Here is a 25,425-nt window from a genome sequence, read left to right as displayed (position 1 = left end):
TCCAGGGCATCCCCTTTCATTGCGGTCAGGATGGCCAGGGCTGCAGGTCCATCCCCAGTTCTCTGACTCTTTCTGGAGTTATGAGAAACCAGATAGTTATCAGAGTGAGAAGTAAAATGCATGTTGTGGATGGAGTGAGAACATTTGAGGAGGGTGACTGTGTGGAATGGGTGCGAGGGAGCAATAGGATGAGGGTGAGTTTGAGGGTTGTCTATTGAGGTGGAGTTTTGAGGAGGAGGATGGAGGGAAAGGATTGTGTGTGACAGCAAGGTGTGTCGGGCAGAGGAGTGCTGTGCAGGAGAATGCTAATGAGGTGAGAAAATGATGGTTGCTAGCTGACCGTGATATAACACACACCTGTCAGTTAGGGCGGCACAGTGGCGCAGTGGTTAGCACCGCAGCCTCACAGCTGCAGGGACCCGGGTTCGATTCCGGGTACTGCCTGTGTGGAGTTTGCAAGTTCTCCCTGTGTCTGCGTGGGTTTTCTCCGGGTGCTCCGGTTTCCTCCCACAAGCCAAAAGACTTGCAGGTTGATAGGTAAATTGGCCATTATAAATTGTCACCAGTATAGGTAGGTGGTAGGGAAATATAGGGACAGGTGGGGATGTTTGTTGGGAAGATGGGATTAGTGTAGGATTAGTATAAATGGGTGGTTGATGTTCGGCACAGACTCGGTGGGCCGAAGGGCCTGTTTCAATGCTGTATCTCTAATCTAATGAGGTCATTAAACCTTTAACGACATTGGATCCAGGTCCTCAGCACCACACTCCTGTGCTCACCGCTCTCCAGCCATGCCTGCTTCATTCGGCTGGCTGGCCTTCTCCTCTCGTCCCAGGCATCCATCATGAACTCCAGGAAAGAGTCTGAGAACGGGGGTGGGAGGTGGTGGACATCCTTCCATTATGCAGCTTTTGATTCCTTCCCCAGCAAGATTTCCTGTAGCTATTCAGAGCCTTGCCGAGGTCCCTTTAAATAGAGAGCCTTCACTGGCAGCTCTGATGTGTGATTCCAGCCCCCCTGTTTGGTTGGGAAACTCAGAAGCGGGATGCTAATGCTGTGGCTCAGTTAAACAGCTCACTCCTGCAGCAACTGGGTTCCTGACCTCTTATACGTCCTGCTGTTTGGTCAGGGACTGTCGCTTTAAAATTCTGCCCATAGAGTCCCAGGACCTGAAGTAGGCTTGAAGGGAGATCACAGTTTGAGTTGCTGATAGAAGTATTTGTTTATTTTGAATTTGGAATAACATTTAGTTGCATTTTTGCTCAATGTATTATTTACTGGGTAGCCTGCCATTTTTGCAATTTTTTCAGCCAATACTTCCTTCATTATTCTTGGTTCCTGCTGACATTTAAGTAGCACCATTAGAATAGTGATGAGGAATGGAATTCCGTGGGAGTTGTGTAAGCATTCCATAGTTTAGATAAGGCTGCCAAGTTCATGAGGGGTCAACTAATAGCAGGTGCAATAACCAGCATCTTCAGCACCGGAAATGGCATGTTTCTGTTCTCCAGTAGTAATATTCAACACCCTGATGAGCATAAAACTAGTGCAAAAAAAATTACCCAGAATCAATACAAATTCTTAAGTTGGTGGGATGTTTTTTTAAGGAAGTGTTTGGCTGAATGTGTGAAAATACTTTTGAGTTTATTTTATATTGGCAGTAATGTATTTTGAGGCTGTTTTGCGGAGAGGCCCACTAATACTTGGCTATGTAGACTAATGTTCTGTCTATAACATTGACATTGTCTGTCTGCAGGTTTTGGTTCTCTTGGGCTGATGACGTCAGTGCTGATTTGTCCAGATGGGAAAACAATCGAAGCTGAGGCAGCTCATGGAACAGTTACTCGCCATTACAGAGAGCACCAGAAGGTCAGTGCCCCCCTGCATATGGGAGCTCAGCGATAATGCAGTGCAGGATGTTTTATTTTTTTTTCCAAAAATATACTTTATTCATAAAAATCTGTTTAAAAAAAAAAAATTACAAAACAGTTTCAAGTTGACATTCCGGAAAGTGCAAAAGAAATCAGTTCTCTTCAATACAGAACGTGAGTTGCCTCACAACCCTTCCATTCCATTTTACATGCAATGTGCATTTGCATTACACAGCAAAACCATATTTTGTTGCATACAGCCCGAGGGGCTTTACACAGGTTCCAGCCCCTCGGTTCACTATGGCAGGAGGACCTTACACAGTGGTCTTTCCCCATTTAGCCTTTGCGGCAGCTGCCCCAAGCTTTAGTGCGTCCTTCAGCACGTAGTCCTGGACCTTGGAACAGCCGTGGATAACTCTTTGCACTAGAAGACCAGCAAGTTTCGGGCAGAACAACGAGCGTCTTTCACCGAGTTGATGGTCTCCAGCAGCAGTTGATATTTATCTCGGTATACGTCCTTGGGAACAGCCCATAGAGCACAGACTCCTGTGTTACAGAGCTGCTTGGGATGAACCTCGACAAAAACCACTGCATCTCTTTCCACACCTGCTTTGCAAAGACACATTCCAGAAGGAGGTGGGCGACCGTCTCTTCCCCACCACAGCCACCTCGAGGGCATTGTGCGGACGGGGTGAGATTCCGGGCGTGCAGGAAGGATCTGACAGGGAGGGCTCTTCTCACCGCCAGCCAAACTATATCTTGGTGCTTGTTTGAAAGTTCTGGTGATGAGGCATTCCGCCAAATGACTTTGACGGTCTGCTCGGGGAACCATCGACAGGATCCACCTTCTCCTTTTCCCTTAGGGCCTTGAGGACATTCCGTGCAGACCACTGCCTGATGGATTGGTGGTCAAAGGTGTTTTTCCGCAGAAACTTTTCCACGAAGGATAGGTGGTACGGCACGGTCCAACTGGATGGAGCGTTCCGCGGCAAAGTGACCAGACCCATCTTCGCAACATCGGGGACAGATAGAACCGCAGTATGTAGTGACACTTGGAGTTTACGTACTGGAGGTCTACACACAGCTTGATGCAGCCACACACGAAGGTGACCATCAGGATGAGGGCGACGCTGGGTACGTTTTTCCCCCCTTTATCCAGAGATTTGAACATCGTGTCCCTCCAGACCCGGTCCATTTTGGATCACCAGATAAAGCGGAAAATGGCTCGGGTGACAACCATGGCGCAGGAGTAGGGTATGGGTCAGACCTGCGCCACGTACAACAACAACGTGAGCACCTCGCCCCTGATGGCCAGGTTCTTACCAACAATGGAGAGAGATCGCTGCCCCCACATGCTCAGCTTATGGTGTACCCCGGCGACTCGCTTCTTCCAGGTTTTGGCGCATGCCTCGGCCCCTCCGAGCCATATCCCCTGCACCTTCAGGTAGTCTGACCTGACGGTGAAGGGGACAAAGGATCGGTCAGCCCAGTTCCCAAAGAACATGGCCTCGCTCTTGCCGCGATTTACTTTGGCTCCCGAGGCCAGTTCGAATTGGTCGCAGATGCTCATCAGCCTGCGAATGTATGGCGGATTGGAGCAGAAGACGGCGACGTCATCCATGTACAGGGAGGTTTTAACCTGAGTGCCTCCACTGCCTGGGATTGTCATCCCTCTTATGCTCGCATCCTTCTTAATGGACTCAGCAAAAGGTTCGATACAGCAAACAAACAAGACCGGGGAGAGAGGACAGCCCTGTCTGACTCCAGATTGGATCGGGGAACTCTCTGATTCCCACCCATTGATTGAGACTGCGCTACTGATGTTTGTGTAGAGCAGTTTGATCCAATTGCGGATTCCCTCCCCAAACTCCATTTTGGAAAGCACGTCCATCATGTAAGTGTGCGATATCCTGTCAAAAGTCTTCTCCTGGTCCAAGCTGATGATGCAGGTGTCCACCCTCCTGTCCCGTACATAGGCGATCGTATCCCTGAGTAGCGCGAGACTATCAGAGATCTTCCTGCCTGGTACAGTACAGGTCTGATCAGGGTGAATCACCAACTCCAGAGCAGACTGGACCCGACTGGCGATGACTTTGGACAGAATCTTGTAGTCAACATTAAGCAGTGAGATGGGCCGCGAATTTCTGATTTCTGCCCTCTCCCCCTTCCGCTTGTAGATGAGGGTGATGATGCCTTTCCTCATGGATTCTGACATGCTGCCGGCCAGGAGCATACTCTCGTATACTTCCAGCAAGTCTGGGCCGACCTAGTCCCACAGGGGCGAATACAACTCAACCGGTAAGCCATCGCTTCCGGGAGTTTTACTCGTCTTGAAGGACTCGACGGCCTTTGTCAGCTCGTCCAGAGTTAATGGTTTGTCCAGTCTCTCCCTCATGCTGTCATCTAAGACCTCTGATAGATGACAGGAAGGACTGGGAGGCTCTGCTGTCTGTGGGCTTCACGTCGTACAGCCCAGCATAAAAGGATTTGCTGATCCTTAGTATGTCAGACTGCGAAGACGTTACCGAGACATCCTCTTCCTTCAGGCTGCTGATCACAGAGCTCTCTCCGTGTACCTTTTGGAAGAAGTAACGCGAGCACGTCTCATCCTGCTCAACGGAGCAGACTCTGGACCGGACGATGATCTTGGAGGCCTCCGTGGCAAAGAGCGAGGCCTGCTGGCTCTTCTCTTGGATATCCTCCTTCACCCCGACCCCCATCGACTGCAGCCGGAGCAGATTCTGCATACTTTTCTGGAGTCGGAACATTTCCCTCTGTCTCTCTCTCACCTTCTGAACACCTTTGAGGATAAGGAACCTCTTGATGTTTGCTGTGATCACTTCCCACCAGTGCACTGGAGACTCAAAGAGGGGGTTTCACAGTTCTCCAACCTTTGTAATCCCTTTTGAGTTCCTCAATGTTCTCCGGGGTTAGCAGTTTTACGCTCAGCTTCCATGTCCCCCTGCCAACCCGCTGGTGGTCCTGTAAGTGACAATCGGCCAGTAAGAGGCAATGGTCAGAGAAGAACACCGGCTTGATGTCGGTGGATCTGACCGTGAAAGCACGGGACACAAACAGGAAGTCAATCCTGGAACGGGCAGACCCGTCCGATCTTGACTAGGTGTATCTACGCTGCGCTCTGTCTGCAGGGTTGCTGAAGACGTTGTGCAGCTTGGCATCTTTTACAGTTTCCATTAGGAATCTGAATGTAGCGTCACTGCCAGATCATCCAGCTCCGTCCATGATGCAGTTGAAGTCACCGCCAAGAAAGACCGGCCTGGACATCGCCAGCAGCAGTGGGAGCTGTTGGAGAACGGTCAGCTGCTCGCTGTACGGGATGTTTTATCCATTCATCTTCCCTGACAGCTGAAACTAGGCATCTGACTTAGATCCAGTATAAAGGGCAACCTAACTGAGGCATCAACAACTCAGGGCATTTGTGTTTTTGTTTTAACTTCTAAATTCTATTATTTTTAAATTACTCAAAGCTTGCTTAAACTGAGACTCAAGGATAAGATCTTATGCTGGTTAATTCTTTTAACTGGAGGTAACTTTAATTCAAATGAAATGTGTGTCAGCTGGTATGTACAATGTTTCCTCTAACTTCTGTTTGCTGTGTGCTACCGACTTGTTGCAGTGCGTGGTCCCTTTAAGCTTCACGCGCGGTCATGCAATTGTGCATCTTAAGAGGCATATAGCTGTGCGCAGCCTGTTTGTTCCTGCCTAACGCATTCCCTATTGCTTTGTGGCTGCGCATTCGCGCAGCTTAGAGGGAACATTGATATGCACTATGTCACAAGTTGCTGTATAGTTATTATGTTGAATTATATGAAGCTCTGATTTATACAAAGCCATTTTTTTTTAACTTTCTTTTTATGGAAGTATTGAAAGTTCTTCCCTCTTTTAATTTTCCACCTGTTGAGACACTTCTGTATTTGAGAAAGCATGCTTATAGCCTGCTACAGACTGCTGCTGGTACCCATGCAGGTCGCCACTTCTTGCAATTCTCAGCATTTCACTGCTGGGTCAGATCAGGAGATCTGGGCGGCGCAGTGGTTAGCACCGCAGCCTCACAGCTCCAGCGACCCGGGTTCGGTTCTGGGTCCTGCATGTGTGAAGTTTGCAAGTTCTCCCTGCGTGGGTTTCCGCCGGGTGCTCCGGTTTCCTCCCACAGCCAAAGACTTGCAGGTTGAAAGGTAAATTGGCCATTGTAAATTGCCCCTAGTGTAAGTAGGTGGTAGGAGAATTGAGGAAAGTTGGGGATATGGTAGGAAATATGGGATTAATGTAGGATTAGTATAAATGGGTGGCTGATGGTCGGCACAGACTCGGTGGGCCAAAGGGCCCGTTTTAGTGCTGTGTGACTCGATAAGCTGAGCAGGGCTGAATCTGCATCTCTACCTATTCTGCAGCTGTGCTGCTTTCCTGCTCCACTTGTGTTAACAGTTTCAAAATCCTTGTGTGAAGGACAGTCCTGTATACAGCACCTCTTGTGCCAGAATGTGTATATATTCTCCAGAATTGCACTTTAATAACAACAACAGCTTGCATTTAATATAGCACCATTAAGGTCGTAAAAGGTCCCATGGTGCTTCACAGGAGCGTTATCAAACAAAATTTTAACACAGTCGCATAAGGAGATATTAGGACAGATGACCAAAAGCTTGGTCAAAGCGGCAGCTTCAAAGGAATGTCTTAAAGGAGGAGTGAGGTAGTGAGGTTTAGGGAGGAAATTCCAGATCTTAGAGCCTAGGCAACTGAAAGCACAGCTGCAATGGTGTAGTGATAAAAATCCGGGATGTGCATGAGGCCAGAATTGGAGAAGTGCGAAGTTCTCAGATGGTTGTCAGGCTGGAGATTTATTTTCCAAAAATATACATTATTCATAAAATTTATTTAAAAAATACATTTACATAATTCAAATTGGACATTACATAAAGTGCAATACAGATCAGTTTCCTTCAATACAGTGTATGAGGTTCCTCTCTACGTTTGCCATTTCAGGTTATATTTACAATGTACATTTACATTTCATGTCAAACATTCTGTGGTTCATACAGCCCAAGGGGCTTTACATAGGTTCCAGTCGCTCGATATATTATAGCAGAAGGGTCTTACACAGTGGCCTTTCCCCATTGAGCATATGTGGCGGTTGTCCCAAGCTTTAGTGCGTCCCTCAGCATGTAGTCCTGGACCTTGGAATGTGCCAGTCTGTAACACTCAGTCATCGACAGCTCTTTGTACTGGAAGACCAGCAAGTTTCGGACAAACCAAAGTGCGTCTTTTACCAAGCTGATGGTCCTCCAGCAGCACTTGATGTTTATGTTGGTCTGAGTGCCTGGAAACAGCCCATAGAGAACTGAGTCGTGAACTCGAAACTAGTGAAAATATATAAGGGCTTCATGCTCAGTCTGCGGGAGGATGGGGGACTTTTGGTCAGGGGTTGGGGGGTGCGAGAACCAGTGGGAACTGGGCACCAGCCGATGTGAGGGTTATTATCGGAGGGGGAGATGGTGAGAGTTATTATCGGGAGGGTGAGATGGTGAAGGTTATTATCGGGGGGGGAGATGGTGAAGGTTATTATCAGTGGAGGGGGAGATGGTGAAGGTTATTATCGGGGGGGGAGATGGTGAGGGTTATTATCGGGAGGGTGAGATGGTGAAGGTTATTATCGGGGGGGGAGATGGTGAAGGTTATTATCAGTGGAGGGGGAGATGGTGAAGGTTATTATCAGTGGAGGGGAGATGGTGAGGGATATTATCGGGGGGGTGGGGGGAGATGGTGAGGGTTATTATCGGGAGGGGAGATGGTGAGGGTTATTATCGGGAGGGGGAGATGGTGAGGGTTATTATCGGGAGGGGAGATGGTGAGGGTTATTATCGGGAGGGGGAGATGGTGAGGGTTATTATCGGAGGGGGAGATGGTGAGGGTTATTATCGGGAGGGTGAGATGGTGAGGGTTATTATCGGAGGGGGAGATGGTGAGGGTTATTATCGGAGGGGGAGATGGTGAGGGTTATTATCGGAGGGGGAGATGGTGAGGGTTATTATCGGGAGGGGGGGATGGTGAGGGTTATTATCGGGAGGGTGAGATGGTGAGGGTTATTATCAGGAGGGTGAGATGGTGAGGGTTATTATCGGGAGGGGGGGATGGTGAGGGTTATTATCGGAGGGGGAGATGGTGAGGGTTATTATCGGAGGGGGAGATGGTGAGGGTTATTATCAGTGGAGGGGAGATGGTGAGGGTTATTATCAGTGGAGGGGAGATGGTGAGGGTTATTATCGGAGGGGGAGATGGTGAGGGTTATTATCGGGAGGGGGAGATGGTGAGGGTTATTATCGGGATGGGGGGATGGTGAGGGTTATTATCGGGAGGGTGAGATGGTGAGGGTTATTATCGGGAGGGTGAGATGGTGAAGGTTATTATCAGTGGAGGAGAGATGGTGAGGGTTATTATCGGAGGGGGAGATGGTGAGGGTTATTATCGGGAGGGGGAGATGGTGAGGGTTATTATCGGGAGGGGGAGATGGTGAGGGTTATTATCGGGAGGGGGGGATGGTGAGGGTTATTATCGGGAGGGGGAGATGGTGAGGGTTATTATCGGGAGGGGGAGATGGTGAAGGTTATTATCAGTGGAGGGGAGATGGTGAGGGTTATTATCGGAGGGGGAGATGGTGAGGGTTATTATCGGGAGGGGGAGATGGTGAGGGTTATTATCGGGAGGGGGAGATGGTGAGGGTTATTATCGGGATGGGGGGATGGTGAGGGTTATTATCGGGAGGAGGAGATGGTGAGGGTTATTATCGGGAGGGGGAGATGGTGAAGGTTATTATCAGTGGAGGGGAGATGGTGAGGGTTATTATCGGAGGGGGAGATGGTGAAGGTTATTATCAGTGGAGGGGAGATGGTGAGGGTTATTATCGGAGGGGGAGATGGTGAAGGTTATTATCAGTGGAGGGGAGATGGTGAGGGTTATTATCAGTGGAGGGGAGATGGTGAGGGTTATTATCAGTGGAGGGGAGATGGTGAGGGTTATTATCGGGAGGGGGAGATGGTGAGGGTTATTATCGGGAGGGGGAGATGGTGAGGGTTATTATCGGGAGGGTGAGATGGTGAGGGTTATTATCGGGAGGGGGAGATGGTGAAGGTTATTATCAGTGGAGGGGAGATGGTGAGGGTTATTATCGGAGGGGGAGATGGTGAGGGTTATTATCGGGAGGGGGAGATGGTGAGGGTTATTATCGGGAGGGGGAGATGGTGAAGGTTATTATCAGTGGAGGGGAGATGGTGAGGGTTATTATCGGAGGGGGAGATGGTGAGGGTTATTATCGGGAGGGGGAGATGGTGAGGGTTATTATCGGAGGGGGAGATGGTGAAGGTTATTATCAGTGGAGGGGAGATGGTGAGGGTTATTATCGGGAGCGGGAGATGGTGAGGGTTATTATCGGAGGGGGAGATGGTGAGGGTTATTATCAGTGGAGGGGGAGATGGTGAAGGTTATTATCAGTGGAGGGGGAGATGGTGAAGGTTATTATCGGGAGGGGGAGATGGTGAGGGTTATTATCGGGAGGGGGAGATGGTGAGGGTTATTGTCAGTGGAGGGGAGATGGTGAGGGTTATTATCGGAGGGGGAGATGGTGAGGGTTATTATCAGTGGAGGGGGAGATGGTGAGGGTTATTATCAGTGGAGGGGGAGATGGTGAAGGTTATTATCGGAGGGGGAGATGGTGAAGGTTATTATCGGGAGGGGGAGATGGTGAGGGTTATTATCGGAGGGGGAGATGGTGAGGGTTATTATCAGTGGAGGGGAGATGGTGAGGGTTATTATCGGGGGGGGAGATGGTGAAGGTTATTATCAGTGGAGGGGAGATGGTGAGGGATATTATCGGAGGGGGAGATGGTGAGGGATATTATCGGGAGGGGGAGATGGTGAGGGATATTATCGGAGGGGGAGATGGTGAGGGTTATTATCGGAGGGAGAGATGGTGAAGGTTATTATCGGAGGGGGAGATGGTGAGGGTTATTATCGGAGGGGGAGATGGTGAGGGTTATTATCGGAGGGGGAGATGGTGAGGGTTATTATCGGAGGGGGAGATGGTGAAGGTTATTATCAGTGGAGGGGAGATGGTGAGGGATATTATCGGAGGGGGAGATGGTGAGGGTTATTATCGGAGGGGGAGATGGTGAAGGTTATTATCAGTGGAGGGGAGATGGTGAGGGATATTATCGGAGGGGGAGATGGTGAGGGATATTATCGGAGGGGGAGATGGTGAGGGATATTATCGGAGGGGGAGATGGTGAGGGTTATTATCGGAGGGGGAGATGGTGAAGGTTATTATCAGTGGAGGGGAGATGGTGAGGGATATTATCGGAGGGGGAGATGGTGAGGGATATTATCGGAGGGGGAGATGGTGAGGGTTATTATCGGAGGGGGAGATGGTGAGGGATATTATCGGAGGGGGAGATGGTGAGGGTTATTATCGGAGGGGGAGATGGTGAGGGTTATTATCGGAGGGGGAGATGGTGAGGGTTATTATCGGGGGGGGAGATGGTGAGGGATATTATCGGAGGGGGAGATGGTGAGGGTTATTATCGGAGGGGGAGATGGTGAGGGATATTATCGGGGGGGGGAGATGGTGAGGGTTATTATCGGAGGGGGAGATGGTGAAGGTTATTATCGGGGGGGGGGAGATGGTGAGGGATATTATCGGAGGGGGAGATGGTGAGGGATATTATCGGGGGGGAGATGGTGAGTGTTATTATCGGAGGGGGAGATGGTGAGTGTTATTATCGGAGGGGGAGATGGTGAAGGTTATTATCGGGGGGGGGGAGATGGTGAGGGATATTATCGGAGGGGGAGATGGTGAGGGATATTATCGGAGGGGGAGATGGTGAGGGTTATTATCGGAGGGGGAGATGGTGAAGGTTATTATCAGTGGAGGGGAGATGGTGAAGGATATTATCGGAGGGGGAGATGGTGAGGGATATTATCGGAGGGGGAGATGGTGAGGGTTATTATCGGGGGGGGAGATGGTGAGGGTTATTATCGGAGGGGGAGATGGTGAGGGTTATTATCGGAGGGGGAGATGGTGAGGGATATTATCGGAGGGGGAGATGGTGAGGGTTATTATCGGAGGGGGAGATGGTGAGGGTTATTATCGGAGGGGGAGATGGTGAGGGTTATTATCGGGGGGGGAGATGGTGAGGGATATTATCGGGGGGGAGATGGTGAGGGTTATTATCGGAGGGGGAGATGGTGAGGGATATTATCGGGGGGGGAGATGGTGAGGGTTATTATCGGAGGGGGAGATGGTGAGGGATATTATCGGGGGGGGAGATGGTGAGGGTTATTATCGGAGGGTGAGATGGTGAGGGTTATTATCGGAGGGGGAGATGGTGAAGGTTATTATCAGTGGAGGGGAGATGGTGAGGGTTATTATCGGAGGGGGAGATGGTGAGGGTTATTATCGGAGGGGGGAGATGGTGAGGGATATTATCGGGGGGGGAGATGGTGAAGGTTATTATCGGAGGGGGAGATGGTGAGGGTTATTATCGGAGGGGGAGATGGTGAAGGTTATTATCAGTGGAGGGGAGATGGTGAGGGATATTATCGGAGGGGGAGATGGTGAGGGTTATTATCGGAGGGGGAGATGGTGAGGGATATTATCGGGGGGGGAGATGGTGAGGGTTATTATCGGAGGGGGAGATGGTGAAGGTTATTATCGGGGGGGGAGATGGTGAGGGATATTATCGGGGGGGGAGATGGTGAGGGATATTATCGGGGGGGGAGATGGTGAGGGTTATTATCGGGGGGGGGAGATAGTGAAGGTTATTATCGGAGGGGGAGATGGTGAGGGTTATTATCGGAGGGGGAGATGGTGAAGGGTATTATCAGTGGAGGGGAGATGGTGAGGGATATTATCGGAGGGGGAGATGGTGAGGGTTATTATCGGAGGGGGAGATGGTGAGGGATATTATCGGGGGGGGAGATGGTGAGGGTTATTATCGGAGGGGGAGATGCTGAAGGTTATTATCGGGGGGGAGATGGTGAGGGATATTATCGGGGGGGGAGATGGTGAGGGTTATTATCGGGAGGGGAGATGGTGAAGGTTATTATCGGAGGGGGAGATGGTGAGGGATATTATCGGAGGGGGAGATGGTGAGGGATATTATCGGAGGGGGAGATGGTGAGGGTTATTATCGGGGGGGGAGATGGTGAGGGATATTATCGGAGGGGGAGATGGTGAGGGTTATTATCGGAGGGGGAGATGGTGAAGGTGATTATCAGTGGAGGGGAGATGGTGAGGGATATTATCGGGAGGGGGAGATGGTGAAGGTTATTATCGGGAGGGGGAGATGGTGAAGGTTATTATCAGTGGAGGGGGAGATGGTGAACGTTATTATCGGAGGGGGAGATGGTGAAGGTTATTATCGGGGGGGAGATGGTGAGGGTTATTATCGGGAGGGTGAGATGGTGAAGGTTATTATCAGTGGAGGGGAGATGGTGAAGGTTATTATCGCGGGGGGAGATGGTGAAGGTTATTATCGGGAGGGGGAGATGGTGAGGGTTATTATCGGGAGGGGGAGATGGTGAGGGTTATTATCGGGAGGGGGAGATGGTGAGGGTTATTATCGGGAGGGGGAGATGGTGAGGGTTATTATCGGAGGGGGAGATGGTGAAGGTTATTATCAGTGGAGGGGAGATGGTGAGGGTTATTATCGGGAGGGGGAGATGGTGAAGGTTATTATCGGGAGGGGGAGATGGTGAGGGTTATTATCGGGAGGGTGAGATGGTGAGGGTTATTATCGGGAGGGTGAGATGGTGAGGGTTATTATCGGGAGGGGGAGATGGTGAGGGTTATTATCGGAGGGGGAGATGGTGAGGGTTATTATCAGTGGAGGGGGAGATGGTGAGGGTTATTATCGGAGGGGGAGATGGTGAGGGTTATTATCGGGAGGGGGAGATGGTGAGGGTTATTATCGGGAGGGGGAGATGGTGAGGGTTATTATCGGGAGGGTGAGATGGTGAGGGTTATTATCGGGAGGGGGAGATGGTGAGGGTTATTATCGGAGGGGGGAGATGGTGAAGGTTATTATCGGGAGGGGGAGATGGTGAGGGTTATTATCGGGGGGGGGAGATGGTGAAGGTTATTATCAGTGGAGGGGAGATGGTGAGGGTTATTATCGGGGGGGGAGATGGTGAAGGTTATTATCAGTGGAGGGGAGATGGTGAGGGTTATTATCGGGGGGGGAGATGGTGAAGGTTATTATCAGTGGAGGGGAGATGGTGAGGGTTATTATCGGGGGGGGAGATGGTGAAGGTTATTATCAGTGGAGGGGGAGATGGTGAGGGTTATTATCGGAGGGGGAGATGGTGAAGGTTATTATCGGGAGGGTGAGATGGTGAGGGTTATTATCGGGGGGGGAGATGGTGAGGGTTATTATCGGGGGGGGAGATGGTGAAGGTTTTTATCCGGGGGGGAGATGGTGAAGGTTATTATCGGGGGGGGAGATGGTGAAGGTTATTATCAGTGGAGGGGAGATGGTGAGGGTTATTATCGGAGGGGGGAGATGGTGAGGGTTATTATCGGAGGGGGAGATGGTGAGGGTTATTATCGGAGGGGAGAGATGTTGAGGGTTATTGTCAGAGGAGGGAGATAGTGATGGATATTATCGGGGGGAGATCGTGAGGGTTTACATCGGGGGGAGAGATGGTGAGAGTTAATAACGGGGGGAGATGGTGAGGGTTAATAATGTGGGGGGAGATACTGGAGTCATTGCACTGACTTCACCAAACAAGACTGTCAATAATAGTGTAAAGATTTGCACCAGGACTGCATTGTATGAGAAGTAAAGCAGATTCTGGATTCAGTCTTCCACAACCTTTGATTAGATTGTTTTATGCTGCTTTTTTATGTTGCTTCAGTCATGAAACAATTATTTCCCACTCATCACAAGGTCTGCTAGGGTCTAGTCCACCCAATATCTGCATCCCCTGGTCTTGCAATCTGATCCTGCAAGATGGGATGAGAACCCAGGGAGTTGAGGGCTCAGTGCCCAGGGAGCTGCACTTTCCTTCCTCAACCCCTTTCTCTTTCCCTCCTGCCTTCCCCTTCTCCCTTTTGCCTTGCCTTTCCCCTTTTCGCTTCCTGGTCCACATCCATCTTCTCCTTTGGCCCATCATTGTCTTCCCTCCCACCCCAAATTTTTCCTTCACCACCAATCTTTCTCCATGTTTCCTGCCCCTTAGCTCTGCCTTGGCCAAGTCTATTTTACTGGTGTCATTGGTTGTAGTAATATGGCAGCTTCTTCTGGATGTCTGCCCCATTCTAGCCACTTTCCTTCCCTAAGATCTTTAATTGACCTCTTAGCTCTTGCTATGATATACCTTCCATCTCCATACCCAGTTTCTAAACCTGCTGTACCTTACCCCTTCCCCCAGCTACCTTCTATCCCTGCTGTACCTTCTACCACTGCCCTCCTCTTATATCCAGCATCACAGTTCTCTCTCATCCTGGGTCCAGTTATTCCTTGCTCACCTGAAGACTGCAATTTGCCTTGACGCCACGCTCTCTGTGTGCAATGCCACAGGAGAGCAACGAGTAACATAAAAATATTACGTCTGCATGCGTTCTGAAATCTTTTCCATTATAAATTCCAATTGCAGATGATACAAAAATTGGCCGTGTAGTTGATTGTGAAGAGGATAGCTGTAGACTACAGAATGACTTCAGTGTTTTGGTTGAGTGGGTGGAAAAGTGGCAAATGGAACTCAAACTAGAGAAGTGTGAGATAATGCATTTGGGGAGGGCTAACAAAGCAAGGGAATACACAATAAATGGGAGGATATTGAGAGGGGTAGAAGAAGTGAGAGACCTTGGAAGGGCATGTCTACAGGTCCCTGAAGGTGGCAGGTAGATAAAATGGTCAAGAAGGCATATGGAATGCTTTCCTTTATTGGCCGGAATATAGAATACAAAAGCAGGGATGTAATGCTGGAACTGTATAAAATGCTGGTGAGGCCACAGCTGGAGTATTGTGTACAGTTATGGTCACCACATTACAGGAAGGACATCATTGCTCTGGACAGAGTACAGAGGAAATTTACAAGAATATTGCCAGACCTGGAAAATTGTAGCTATAAGGAAAGATTGAAAAGGCGAGGGTTGTTTTACTTAGAACAGAGGAGGCTGAGGGATGACTTAATTGAGGTGTACAAAATTATGAGGGGCCTAGATAGAGTGGACAGGAAGGACCTGTTTCCCCTAGCAGAGAGGTCAATTACTAGGGGGCACAGATTTAAGGTGATTGGTAGAAGGATTAGAGGCTACATCAGGAAAACGTTTTCACCCGGACAGTGGTGGGTCTCTGGAATTCACTGCCAGGAATGGTGGTGGAGGCAGAAATTCTCAATTCATTTAAAAGGTACTTGGACCTGCATCTGAAGTGCTGTAACCTGCAAGGCTACGGGCCAGGTGCTGGAAGGTGGGATTAGACTGGGTGGCAGGTTTTTTCAGCTGGCACAGACACGATGGGCTGAATGGCCCTTTTCTGTGTCGTAACGTTTCTATGATTCTGTGGCTCTATGGGAATTTGTCAGCCTGTAATTATGCTCTGCTTCCAGTGGGGGTGCTGTAGCACCAACATTGGCAGGAGGATATAATTAGAGAACAAGTTTACATAGGCAATATCCATGATAAATCTGGACATAGGCATTTATAATAGAATATATAAAAATAAGGATAGGTGTATGACTTTAAAACAGGGCTTGAATTACATCTGTGCTCCCTATTATAATATATAATATCCAGTAACCCACATTCCATTCCTGCTTTACTTTGGTCTTGACCCCACGTGCAATGTGACAGATGATTGACAAGCATGTGTGTGTTAATTGTGCGCAAAAATTTTGTGAATAACAGTTTAATTTTGAAGTACTAACCCAGACTATGCTCAGAACTCCAAATTGTGACTTTAAGCTGTTGTTTTTTGTCTTGTTCCAACACCAGGGCAAAGCCACTAGCACAAACCCAATCGCCAGTATCTTTGCCTGGACTCGAGGGCTAGAGCACAGAGCAAAACTAGATGGCAGTCAGCAACTCAAACAGTGAGTCTTTTCTGTTTTTCAAAGGACACAATGTGTTAAGAATGCCCAGAAGTTTATATAGAGCACATGACTGCACAGAATATTACACTGACAAGACCTGAATGTTTCACCTAGTGAGTAATACTGGGAAACCTCTGCTCCAGTATTCAACACTGAGGGAGCCTTTGTCTAGCATCAAATCTCACTGGCGTGGATTTTGTGCTTAAGGTAATTCCAAGTACCGCATCCAGTTATTTAATGGATGTAAGTAGAAGCTATATCATTCTGGGCTACGATTCTGGCTTCTGATCACTCCAGTGATCCATTCTGAATAGTGCATGTGTGTGGGCATTGTCTGACTGTGGGCTCATCTGTGATGTCTCCCCATATTGTCAAAATTGCTGTCTAGGCTCACAGGTGTATCAGGTGCCCTGTGCAAGTTGTACTGCTTTCCCATCAGAAATCCGTGCCTTCAGAAGAAGGATAAAATTTGGCATAAAACCCCCTGTAAAATGGTGAAAATCCAGTTACATCTTTTATTTTCTGCCGTCCCTTCCCTTTTTTCTCTCCCTGTTGAAAAGGTCTGAATTGTCCTCTGCATCTCCTACAGCAGCACAGTTGAGATCTGTAACATCAAGCCAACCATTTAGTTTAATCTATTTTATAAATCCTTTACACTGGATCTGCTATAGTCTAATTTTTTCTTTTTATTTATTTTGTTTATTTAGAGGTACAGCACTGAAACAGGCCCTTCGGCCCACCGAGTCTGTGCCGACCAAGAACCACCCATTTATCCTAACCCTACAGTAATCCCATATTCCCTACCACCTACCTACACTAGGGGCAATTTACAATGGCCAATTTACCTATCACCTGCAAGTCTTTGGCGGTGGGAGGAAACCGGAACATTGTCCAAACGCAATCCTTACTACTTACACCATTAAGCCCCTCTTCTATATTTGCAGTTGTGTTTCATTTAACTTGTATAACTGGTACTTTGGGTCAGTGACCTAAGTGCAAATAATCATAAAATTAACTTACAGTGCTTTAGGTCACTTCAGACCTAGTGACACACTCTGACCAAGATAGTAAGGCTTGTGCCAGAGCAGCAACTGAGAGAACATAAGAACTAGGAGCAGGAGTAGGCAATTCAGCCCCTCGAGCCTGCTCCGTCAATCAATGCGATCATGGCTGATCTCATCTCGGCCTCAACTCCACTTTCCTGCCCGTTCTCCATAACCCTTCAACCCTTTAATTAAAAATCTGTCTATCTCCTCCTTAAATTTACTCAATGTCCCGGCATCCACTGCACTCTGGGATAGTGAATTCCACAGACTCACGACCCTTTGAGAGAAGTAATTTCTCCTCATCTCTGTTTTAAATCTGATACCCCTTATCCTAAAACTATGATCTCTCATTCTAGATTGCCCCACCAGAGGAAATTTTGGCCCATTCACCTAACCTATCCATATCCATTTGTAAATTTCTTATTGCTTTATTGCAACTTACTGTCCCACCTATTTTAGTGTCATCTGCAAATTTGGCGATAGTACCTTCTATCCCTGCATCCAAGTCATTAATATAGATTGTAAATAGTTGGGGCCCGAGGACCAAACCCTGTGGCACCCCACTAGTTACATCTTGCCAACCAGAAAAGTTATCCCAACTCTCTGTTTTCTGTTGGTTAGCCAATCCTCTATCCAAGCTAATAAATTGCCCCTAACACCATGTGATATTACCTTGTGTATTAACCTTTTGTGCAGCACCTTATCAAATGCCTTCTGGAAGTCCAGATGTACTACATCTACAGGATCCCCATTATCCACTTTACTTGTTACATCTTCAAAGAACTCTAGCAAATTAGTCAAACACAATTTACCCTTCATAAAGCCATGCTGACTCTGAGATTGCGTTTTGACTTTCTGAATGTCCTGTTATTACTTCCTTAATAATGGATTCTAACAATTTCCCAACAACAGATGTTAAACTAACTGGTCTGTAGTTTCCTACTTTCTGCCTTCCTCCTTTTTTGAATAAGGGCGTTATATTAGCATCTTTTCAATCCACTGGAACCTGTCCCGCATCCAGGGAATTTTGGAATCTTATAACCAATGGATCCACTATCTCTACTGCCACTTCCTTTAAGACCCTAGGATGTAGGCCATCAGGCCCTGGGGACTTGTCTGCCTTCAATCCCAGTAGTTTGCTCAGTACTCTTTCTCTAGTGATGATGATTGGTCTAAGTTCCTCCCTTCCTATACCCTCTGCATTACTTGTTACTATTGGAATGGTACTAGTGTCCTCCACCGTGAAAACAGAGGCAAAATACCAATTTAGTGACATTTTGCCTCTGTTTTCATGGTGGAGGACACTAGTACCATCCCAATAGTAACAAGTAATGCAGAGGGTATAGGAAGGGAGGAACTTAGACCGGGGATGAGACTGGGGAGTTAATGGTGGGGAACACAGAAATGGCGGAGACCAATTTAGTGTCTCCGCCATTTCTGTGTTCCCCACCATTAACTCCCCAGTCTCATCCTCCAAGGGACCAACATTCACTTTAGCTACTCTCTTCCCTTTTATATACTTATAGAAGCTTTTGCTATCTGCTTTTATATTTGGCGCTAATTTTCTTTCATAATTTACCTTTGCTCTTTTTATTACTTTTTTAGTAACTTTTTGTTGATCTTTAAAAGGTTCCCAATCTTCCAGCCTGCCACTGGCCTTTGCAATATGGTATGCCTTAGCTTTTGTCTTTATGTTACCCTTACAATCTTTCTTCCTCTTTGGAATATATTTTAGTTGGGAGGATTTGAATATCTCCTTAAACATCTGCCATTGCTCATCAACTGTCCTACCTTTTAGTCTTCCTGCCCAGTCCACTAGGGCCAAATCTGTCCTCATGACTATGTAATTACCTTTGTTTAACTCCAGAACGCTAGTGCGGGACTCCAGTTTCTCGCCCTCAAACTGAATTTGAAATTCTAGCATGCCTACTCTTCCCTAGGGGATCCTTAACTATGAGATCATTTATTAATCCCACCTCTTTACACAATACCAAATCTAGAATAGCCTGCTCCCTGGTTGGTTCCACAACATATTGCTCCAAAAAAAAATCTCTAATACATTCAATGAACTCTCCCTCAAGGCTCTCCTTGCCAATATGATTATTCCAGTCTATATGCATATTAAAATCACCCATGATTATTGCCGTTTCTTTCTATCAAGCGCCCAGTATTTCCTGGTTTATACTGTGCCCCACTGCAGAACCACTGTTTGGGGACCTATAGATTACTCCCACCACGGTCGTCTTTCCCTTGCTGTCCAGTCTGATTGCCTCACCTTTTGCCCTTCCCTGTATGCAAGAAAGTGCCTGGTCTGCTTAATTACATTTCCTCAAGTCCACTGCTGATATTGGGCCTTCCATCTAAGAGAGCCATGGCCACAAACTCATTTGCTCCCAATCTGTGACATGGTGCTTAGTGATACAACTGTCAATCGTTGGTACTATGTTACATTCTCCTAGGTTTGCTGATATCCTGGAGCAGGTGTGTATAGAAACCGTGGAGAGTGGTATCATGACAAAGGACTTGGCAGCTTGTATTCATGGGATGCAGAAGTAAGTTATCTTTTTTTTAATGACATAAAAATGCAGTCAATCCTGAATCTACAAATCAATTAAAAAATCCTCTAAACTAAAAGTGGAGGAAACAAAAGTAAGGTATGAAATTAGAGAAGAAATTGGTTTAGAACAGGAACAGGGGAAGACTTGAGAGAGGTTGAGAAGGGTCCATAAAATCAGTTATTGAACTGTTATTTTACTCAGGGATTGACTATGAATGTTATTTATATGGACTTCCAGAAGGTATTTGAAAAGTGCCTCATGAGAGTCAGTTAGCTGAATTGAAGCTCATGGAATTGAGGGCAGATTATTGATCTGGTTAAGAAATTGGCTGAGTGGAAGGAGGCAGAGAGTAGGGATCACGGGCAGGCACTCAAATTGGCAGGATGTAACTAGTGATGTCCCGCAAGGATCTGTGTTGGAGCCTCAACTATTCACTATATTCAGGAACAATTTGGCAGTGGGATTGAAAACCACATATCCAGATTTGATATTGACACAAAGATGGGCAGTATTAAGCAGTGTAGATAGAAGTGTAAAATTACAGAGAGATATTGATAGATTAAGTGAGTGGGCAATATTGTGACAAATGGATTTCAGTGTAGGCAAGTGTGATGTTCTCCACTTTGAGCCTAAAAAGGATAGAACAGGGTACTTTCTAAATGGTGAAAAGCTAGAAACAATGGAGGTCCAAAGAGACTGGGGTCCATGTACACAGATCACTAAAATATCATGGACAGATACAGAAAAAATCAAAAGGATAATGGAATACTGGCCTTTATATCTAGAGGAGTAGAATACAAGGGGATAGAAGTCATGCATCAGCTCCACAAAGCCTTGGTTCGACCACACCTGCAGCACGGTGAGCAGTTCTGGGCACCACACCTTAGGAAGAATAAATTGGCCTTGGAGGGAGTTCAGCATAGATTTACTAGAATGATACCTGGACTCCAAGGGCTAAGTTGCAAGGAGAGATTAAACAAAATTGGGTCGTATTCCTTGGAATTTTGAAGGTGAAGGGGTGATTTGATGAAAGTTTTCAGGATATTAAGGAGAACAGATATAGATTGGGAGAAACTATTTCTGCTGTTTGGGGAGTCTAGGACTAGGGAGCATAGTCAAAAAATTAGAGCCACATCTTTCAGGGGTGAAATTAGGAAACACTTCTTCATGCGAAGTGTGGTATAAATATGGAACTCTATGACGCAAATGGCAATTGATGCAAGATCAATTGTTAATTTTAAAATTGAGATTGATAGATTTTTATTAGCCAAAGGTGTTAGGGGATCTGGGACAAAATGTAGAGTTAGGTCACAGATCAGCCATGATCTCATTGAATGGTGGAACAGGTTCAAGGGGCTAAATGTCCTACTCCTATGCCTATGTTCCTTTATTCCTATGTTCCTATCTACGTTAGTGATCTGGATACTAGAACTAATTGGAAGCTGATCAAAGTTACTAATGACACAAAAATAGAGGGAGAAGTAGAGACAGACAACTGCAGCAAATGACTGGTGAAAAAGATTTAAATTAATAATGAAGTACATGGAGAAAATTGAATTTCCCCCTGATAAATTATTGGCTAAAAAAGGTGGGACATGGAACGCAATGAACAGAGTTAAATTGGCAAAGGTATAGTTAACTTGCTCTTAAATTGACCTGAGGGTTCCAACTGAAAGAAAAAGCAAGTCAATCCATGTCTTGACGATACTGCCAGGTCTACATGGTATTGCCTCTGCATGCACCAGATCTGGAACTGATGACTAAACCACCCCAATAAAGGCAGTGTGACAGCATCTATAGAAAGGAGTAGGTGGTGTTTGGGGCGAATAGTAGCTATATCACTTTCAACGTCAGGACAACACAACAAAATAAGTTTTTAAAAGGCAAATAGATTGCTGGCTATTTAGCCTAAAAGTAGAATATAAAACTAGAAGTTATGATGTTTAACAATGCATTGATCAGATCATGCTTAAAATGTCATCTTGTGCACTACACCACAAAAAGATAGAATGTAATGATAAAGAGTTCAGAAAAAAGAAAGAAATGGAAAAAAGATGAATCTTGAGCCTTATTGACGAGAAAGGAGGCAGCTAATGGGAAACCTATCAAAGTATCTTGAACTATTAAATGGTATATAGATGCAGAAAACATAAATTATTATCTCCAAGTACACCAATCTTCAGGATTGGAGAACACAAATGGAGATTATTGAAATGTAAATTTAAATCTGGTATCGGGATAAACTTCTTTTGAATGAAAAGTGTTTCGGTTAATCTGCTAAGTACAGTTAAACATTAGGGTTGTTTAAAATTTAATTTGATGTCATGTTGGGAGATTCAAAGGATTGAGCTTTGTTGACTTGAATGACTTCTTCCCATCTTCATTTTTTATGTTGTATTATTGCAAAGTTCTTGAGGACTGTGGTTAAGTTGTATATTGTGCCAACTTCACCTTCTCTGGTGGGATAAATATGTTACATTATGAGAAGCTGGTGAGTAATGCTCTGAAATTAAAGGCATATGGACTTTGTTACACTACTGTATCATTAGCTATTGGGCATACTCCTAAATGTAAGATGCTGAGACCACTAACAGAAGTGCTAACACCACTGTACCCAGGAATATATCTACAGCAAGATCAGGAACCTGTAACACCTGTATTTCCCATATTTTCTGCTGTTTATTCACTTGAGGAAAAATCTTTATGATTAAATGTTTTGCATCTGGCGCAAATCCATAGTTCTATACCTTTCAAAAGGTATCACACCTGGCAGTGTAGCCTTCCAAGTGGTTCACGGCAAAACATCATATATTGATGGGCCAAAAGATCTTAATTAGCTTGAATAACACCTATCAAGAACCAATCAAATATCAATTGACCAAATGCGAGCAAATCAAAAGTAGTAGAAAGTAGCAATGAAGAATTTATAACCAATAGAGCAATGAGAAAAGTAGGTTATAAAATTCATCTACATCATAGTGTCAAAGAAGTCAAGCATAGATAGCAAAGGAGTCAGACAAAAATAAGCAAAAAGCAAGTTTAAAAAAAAAAATTCCACTTACTCCCGTTAACAAGCAGTTTGACTTACGCTCAAAAACAATTAGCGCATCTAAGCTAGTGATAAACCAAAACGGCGTGTATGTTTTTCTTTTGAAGGATAATCTAAATTAGGCCCACATACAATTTGCTCCACCCTTTCATTTCAATTTCTTGTTTTAAAATTGCTAGAGTATTCATGCCTGCCACAGGGAGTAGTCAGTTGGAATAGTTATTTTACAGAACAATGGGCACCAGTTCAAAATGGGTATAGTTGTAAAGGTCACATTCTGTTGTCCGTGCCTGTGTCGAAAAGGAACTGAGTGCTCAAAACCTGTTACTGAAAGTTTCCACTAACATTTTGTAATTTCCTCCATTACTAGTGTAAAACCAGGGCAGCACTATGTATACACTGAAGAATTTCTCGATGTCATCAAGGAAAACTTAGACAAGAAGTTGAGTCATTGAAAAGACTAAGAACAATGAAGAATCTTCAGGATTCATTCCAGGATGCTTGTAACCCAATGTTTTTTTGTGATGCAGATTTAAGGCACTAAGACTGACATTAGTTTACTCAGGCAATAATATTTGCTTTGGTTTGAGATGAAGTTATGTTCATTATTGCTGTTACGTGTTTATTTGAACATGGGTTTTATTTTAAATTTAAAAAAAATCAGTTTCAACTGCCCATAATTTCTTCCTTTGCAGCAGCGGTTTTGGTACAGAATAACAAATGGTTTCATGCAGTATCAGTGCCGATTACCTGTGACAGCAGAAGTGAGCCAATTACAACTTCTCTTTATGCCAATTGAAACTGTTCAGTAACCATTGAAACTTTGTACTTATATATTTTTAAAATCAAAAGGAACATTGTGTTTTTAAAATGAAAGTACTTTCTTAAAGTGTGCTGCTCTAGTATCTCTTTAACCCTTCCAGGTTCAGATAGGCTAGAGTTACAGATCAGAATACCTGTGAAAGTGGGTGAGAACCTGCTGTCTGCATGGTCCACTTATATTTAAAATGACAGCCTTGACAGTAAGAATTCTGAAATACTTTAGTTTTAAATATCATACTGACTCTGTGTGTGGCTGGGCGGATTAAAATCAAATGCACTTATGGTAATTATGCTACAATCTTTAAACCCTTAGTATTGATAGTCATTCATTACCTACATGATGCATCCAAGTTAACAAAAACAGAGTGAAAGTTAAAATTAAATTACTCCTAACAAGTTATTATGGATTATAGAACATAATGGATGCAAGGCAGAGAAATGGAGTGGAATTTCCAACTGATTGTCCCTGCCGAAACGGCAGGACTGTTCGCAGATCAGGGACCTATTGGAATCTCCTTAACTGCACCACAGTATTAGTATCCCACCTCTGGGTTCCCCAACCAATCAGGGAGGATGGGCGGTAGGTGCGTCGATTCCATCAAAGGAAGGATTTCTAATTAACGGGACCACGACATATGATAGAAAGGCTTAACTTGGACATAGATTTTTGAGGCTGCAGCACCCATAGGGATGGAGAGGAGACCTGGGAAGGCTGCTCCCCGAGTCTCTCACTCTTAACTAGAGGTTCTGCTGTGGGATCTGAGGGACTGCAGTGAGGTGATCCCTCCCAAGGATGGGAGGAATAGGACAACCTCACCAAACAATCAGGCATGGATGGAAATAGCCAAGGAAGTCAGCAGCAGGACTGAGGGCGCTTCAACCTGAAAACAGTGCACTAAGAGCTCCACACTCTAACTTTCCCAGGATTCTCCTGCACAACACTCCTCAGGACAATACACCTTGCAGCTGCACTCATTTGTCTCTCTCCAGGTACCTCGCATGTCCATCTGAACAGCCAACACTCGCGCTCACCCCCATCCTATTGCCCTTTCGCACCCAAGCCTCACAGTCACCCTCCAAAAATGTTGTCCTTCCCTGTTATCTACACAAGCTATTGCTATGACTCATAACTCCCTGTTTTCTCCTTGCAGGAGAAGAGAGAACATAACCTTGGGGAGAGGCAGGAAGCTTGGGTGGGTGGTGGGGGTGGGGTCCCTCTAGTGACAGGCACCTTGACACCACTGGCAGTGCATACCCATTTGTCCCACTGGGAAGGAGGTTGGAATAAAAATCCAGCTGACAATTCATTAGCTGAATTTAACAAGATTCCTATTTTGTACTCATGCTGATATTTTCTCACTAAAATTGTTAACATGAGGAACTTCACCTCAGTGAATACACATAGTGAAAGCCGAAGAACTACTTTTTTTCTATTTTTTTGGAGTAATAAGAATTGTGTGTATACAGGGAAAAGCAAATTGAAATACAGAAGATTAAAGGTGTGGTCTACAATCAGTGTCTGATCAAGCTGTGTTAACACTCAACTGAACCTGGTGATCAGATTTCAAGCTGTCCATTATCCTTGGGTCTATATTGTTTTCCATCCAACTGTATTAAATATTAGATATTTGTTTTTGAAGATCAATTATGGCAAAATCACTATTTTCAATTTTGTCAATTATGCTAATTAAGGAGTCTGGAATAATTTTTTTATTATTTTACACTAAGATGGAGAATCAAATCAGGCTGGATGTAAAGCAATAAAAACAAGAAATGGTGGAACCACTCAGCAGGTCTGGCAGCATCTGTGGAAAGAGAAGCAGAGTTAATGTTTCGGGTCAGTGACCCTTCTTCGGAACTGTTAACTACAAACTTCGAAACGTTAACTCTGCTTCTCTTTCTACAGATGCTGCCAGACCTGCTGAGTGGTTCCAGCATTTCTTGTTTTTATTTCAGATTTCCAGCATCCGCAG

At 45.9% G+C, this 25,425-nt stretch overlaps 1 protein-coding gene across 1 annotated transcript in view; it reads left to right on the top strand.

Moving 5' to 3' along the window:
* Positions 1-25,091, top strand: part of LOC137369039 (isocitrate dehydrogenase [NADP], mitochondrial-like) — a 115,938-nt gene extending 90,847 nt beyond the window's left edge. Inside the window, exons 8-11 of the mRNA XM_068029562.1 lie at positions 1,757-1,869; positions 15,880-15,977; positions 19,483-19,575; positions 23,001-25,091. Of these exons, the coding sequence (XP_067885663.1) occupies positions 1,757-1,869; positions 15,880-15,977; positions 19,483-19,575; positions 23,001-23,085 (389 nt within the window). The 3' untranslated portion in view covers positions 23,086-25,091. The remainder of the gene's footprint in view (positions 1-1,756; positions 1,870-15,879; positions 15,978-19,482; positions 19,576-23,000) is intronic.
* The last annotated feature ends 334 nt before the right edge of the window (positions 25,092-25,425 follow it).

Source organism: Heterodontus francisci, chromosome 4 (assembly GCF_036365525.1).
Source record: "Heterodontus francisci isolate sHetFra1 chromosome 4, sHetFra1.hap1, whole genome shotgun sequence".
NCBI lineage: Eukaryota > Metazoa > Chordata > Chondrichthyes > Heterodontiformes > Heterodontidae > Heterodontus > Heterodontus francisci.
The sequence above is the reverse complement of the archived record's forward strand: the minus strand, read 5'-3'. Positions and strand labels throughout refer to the sequence as shown.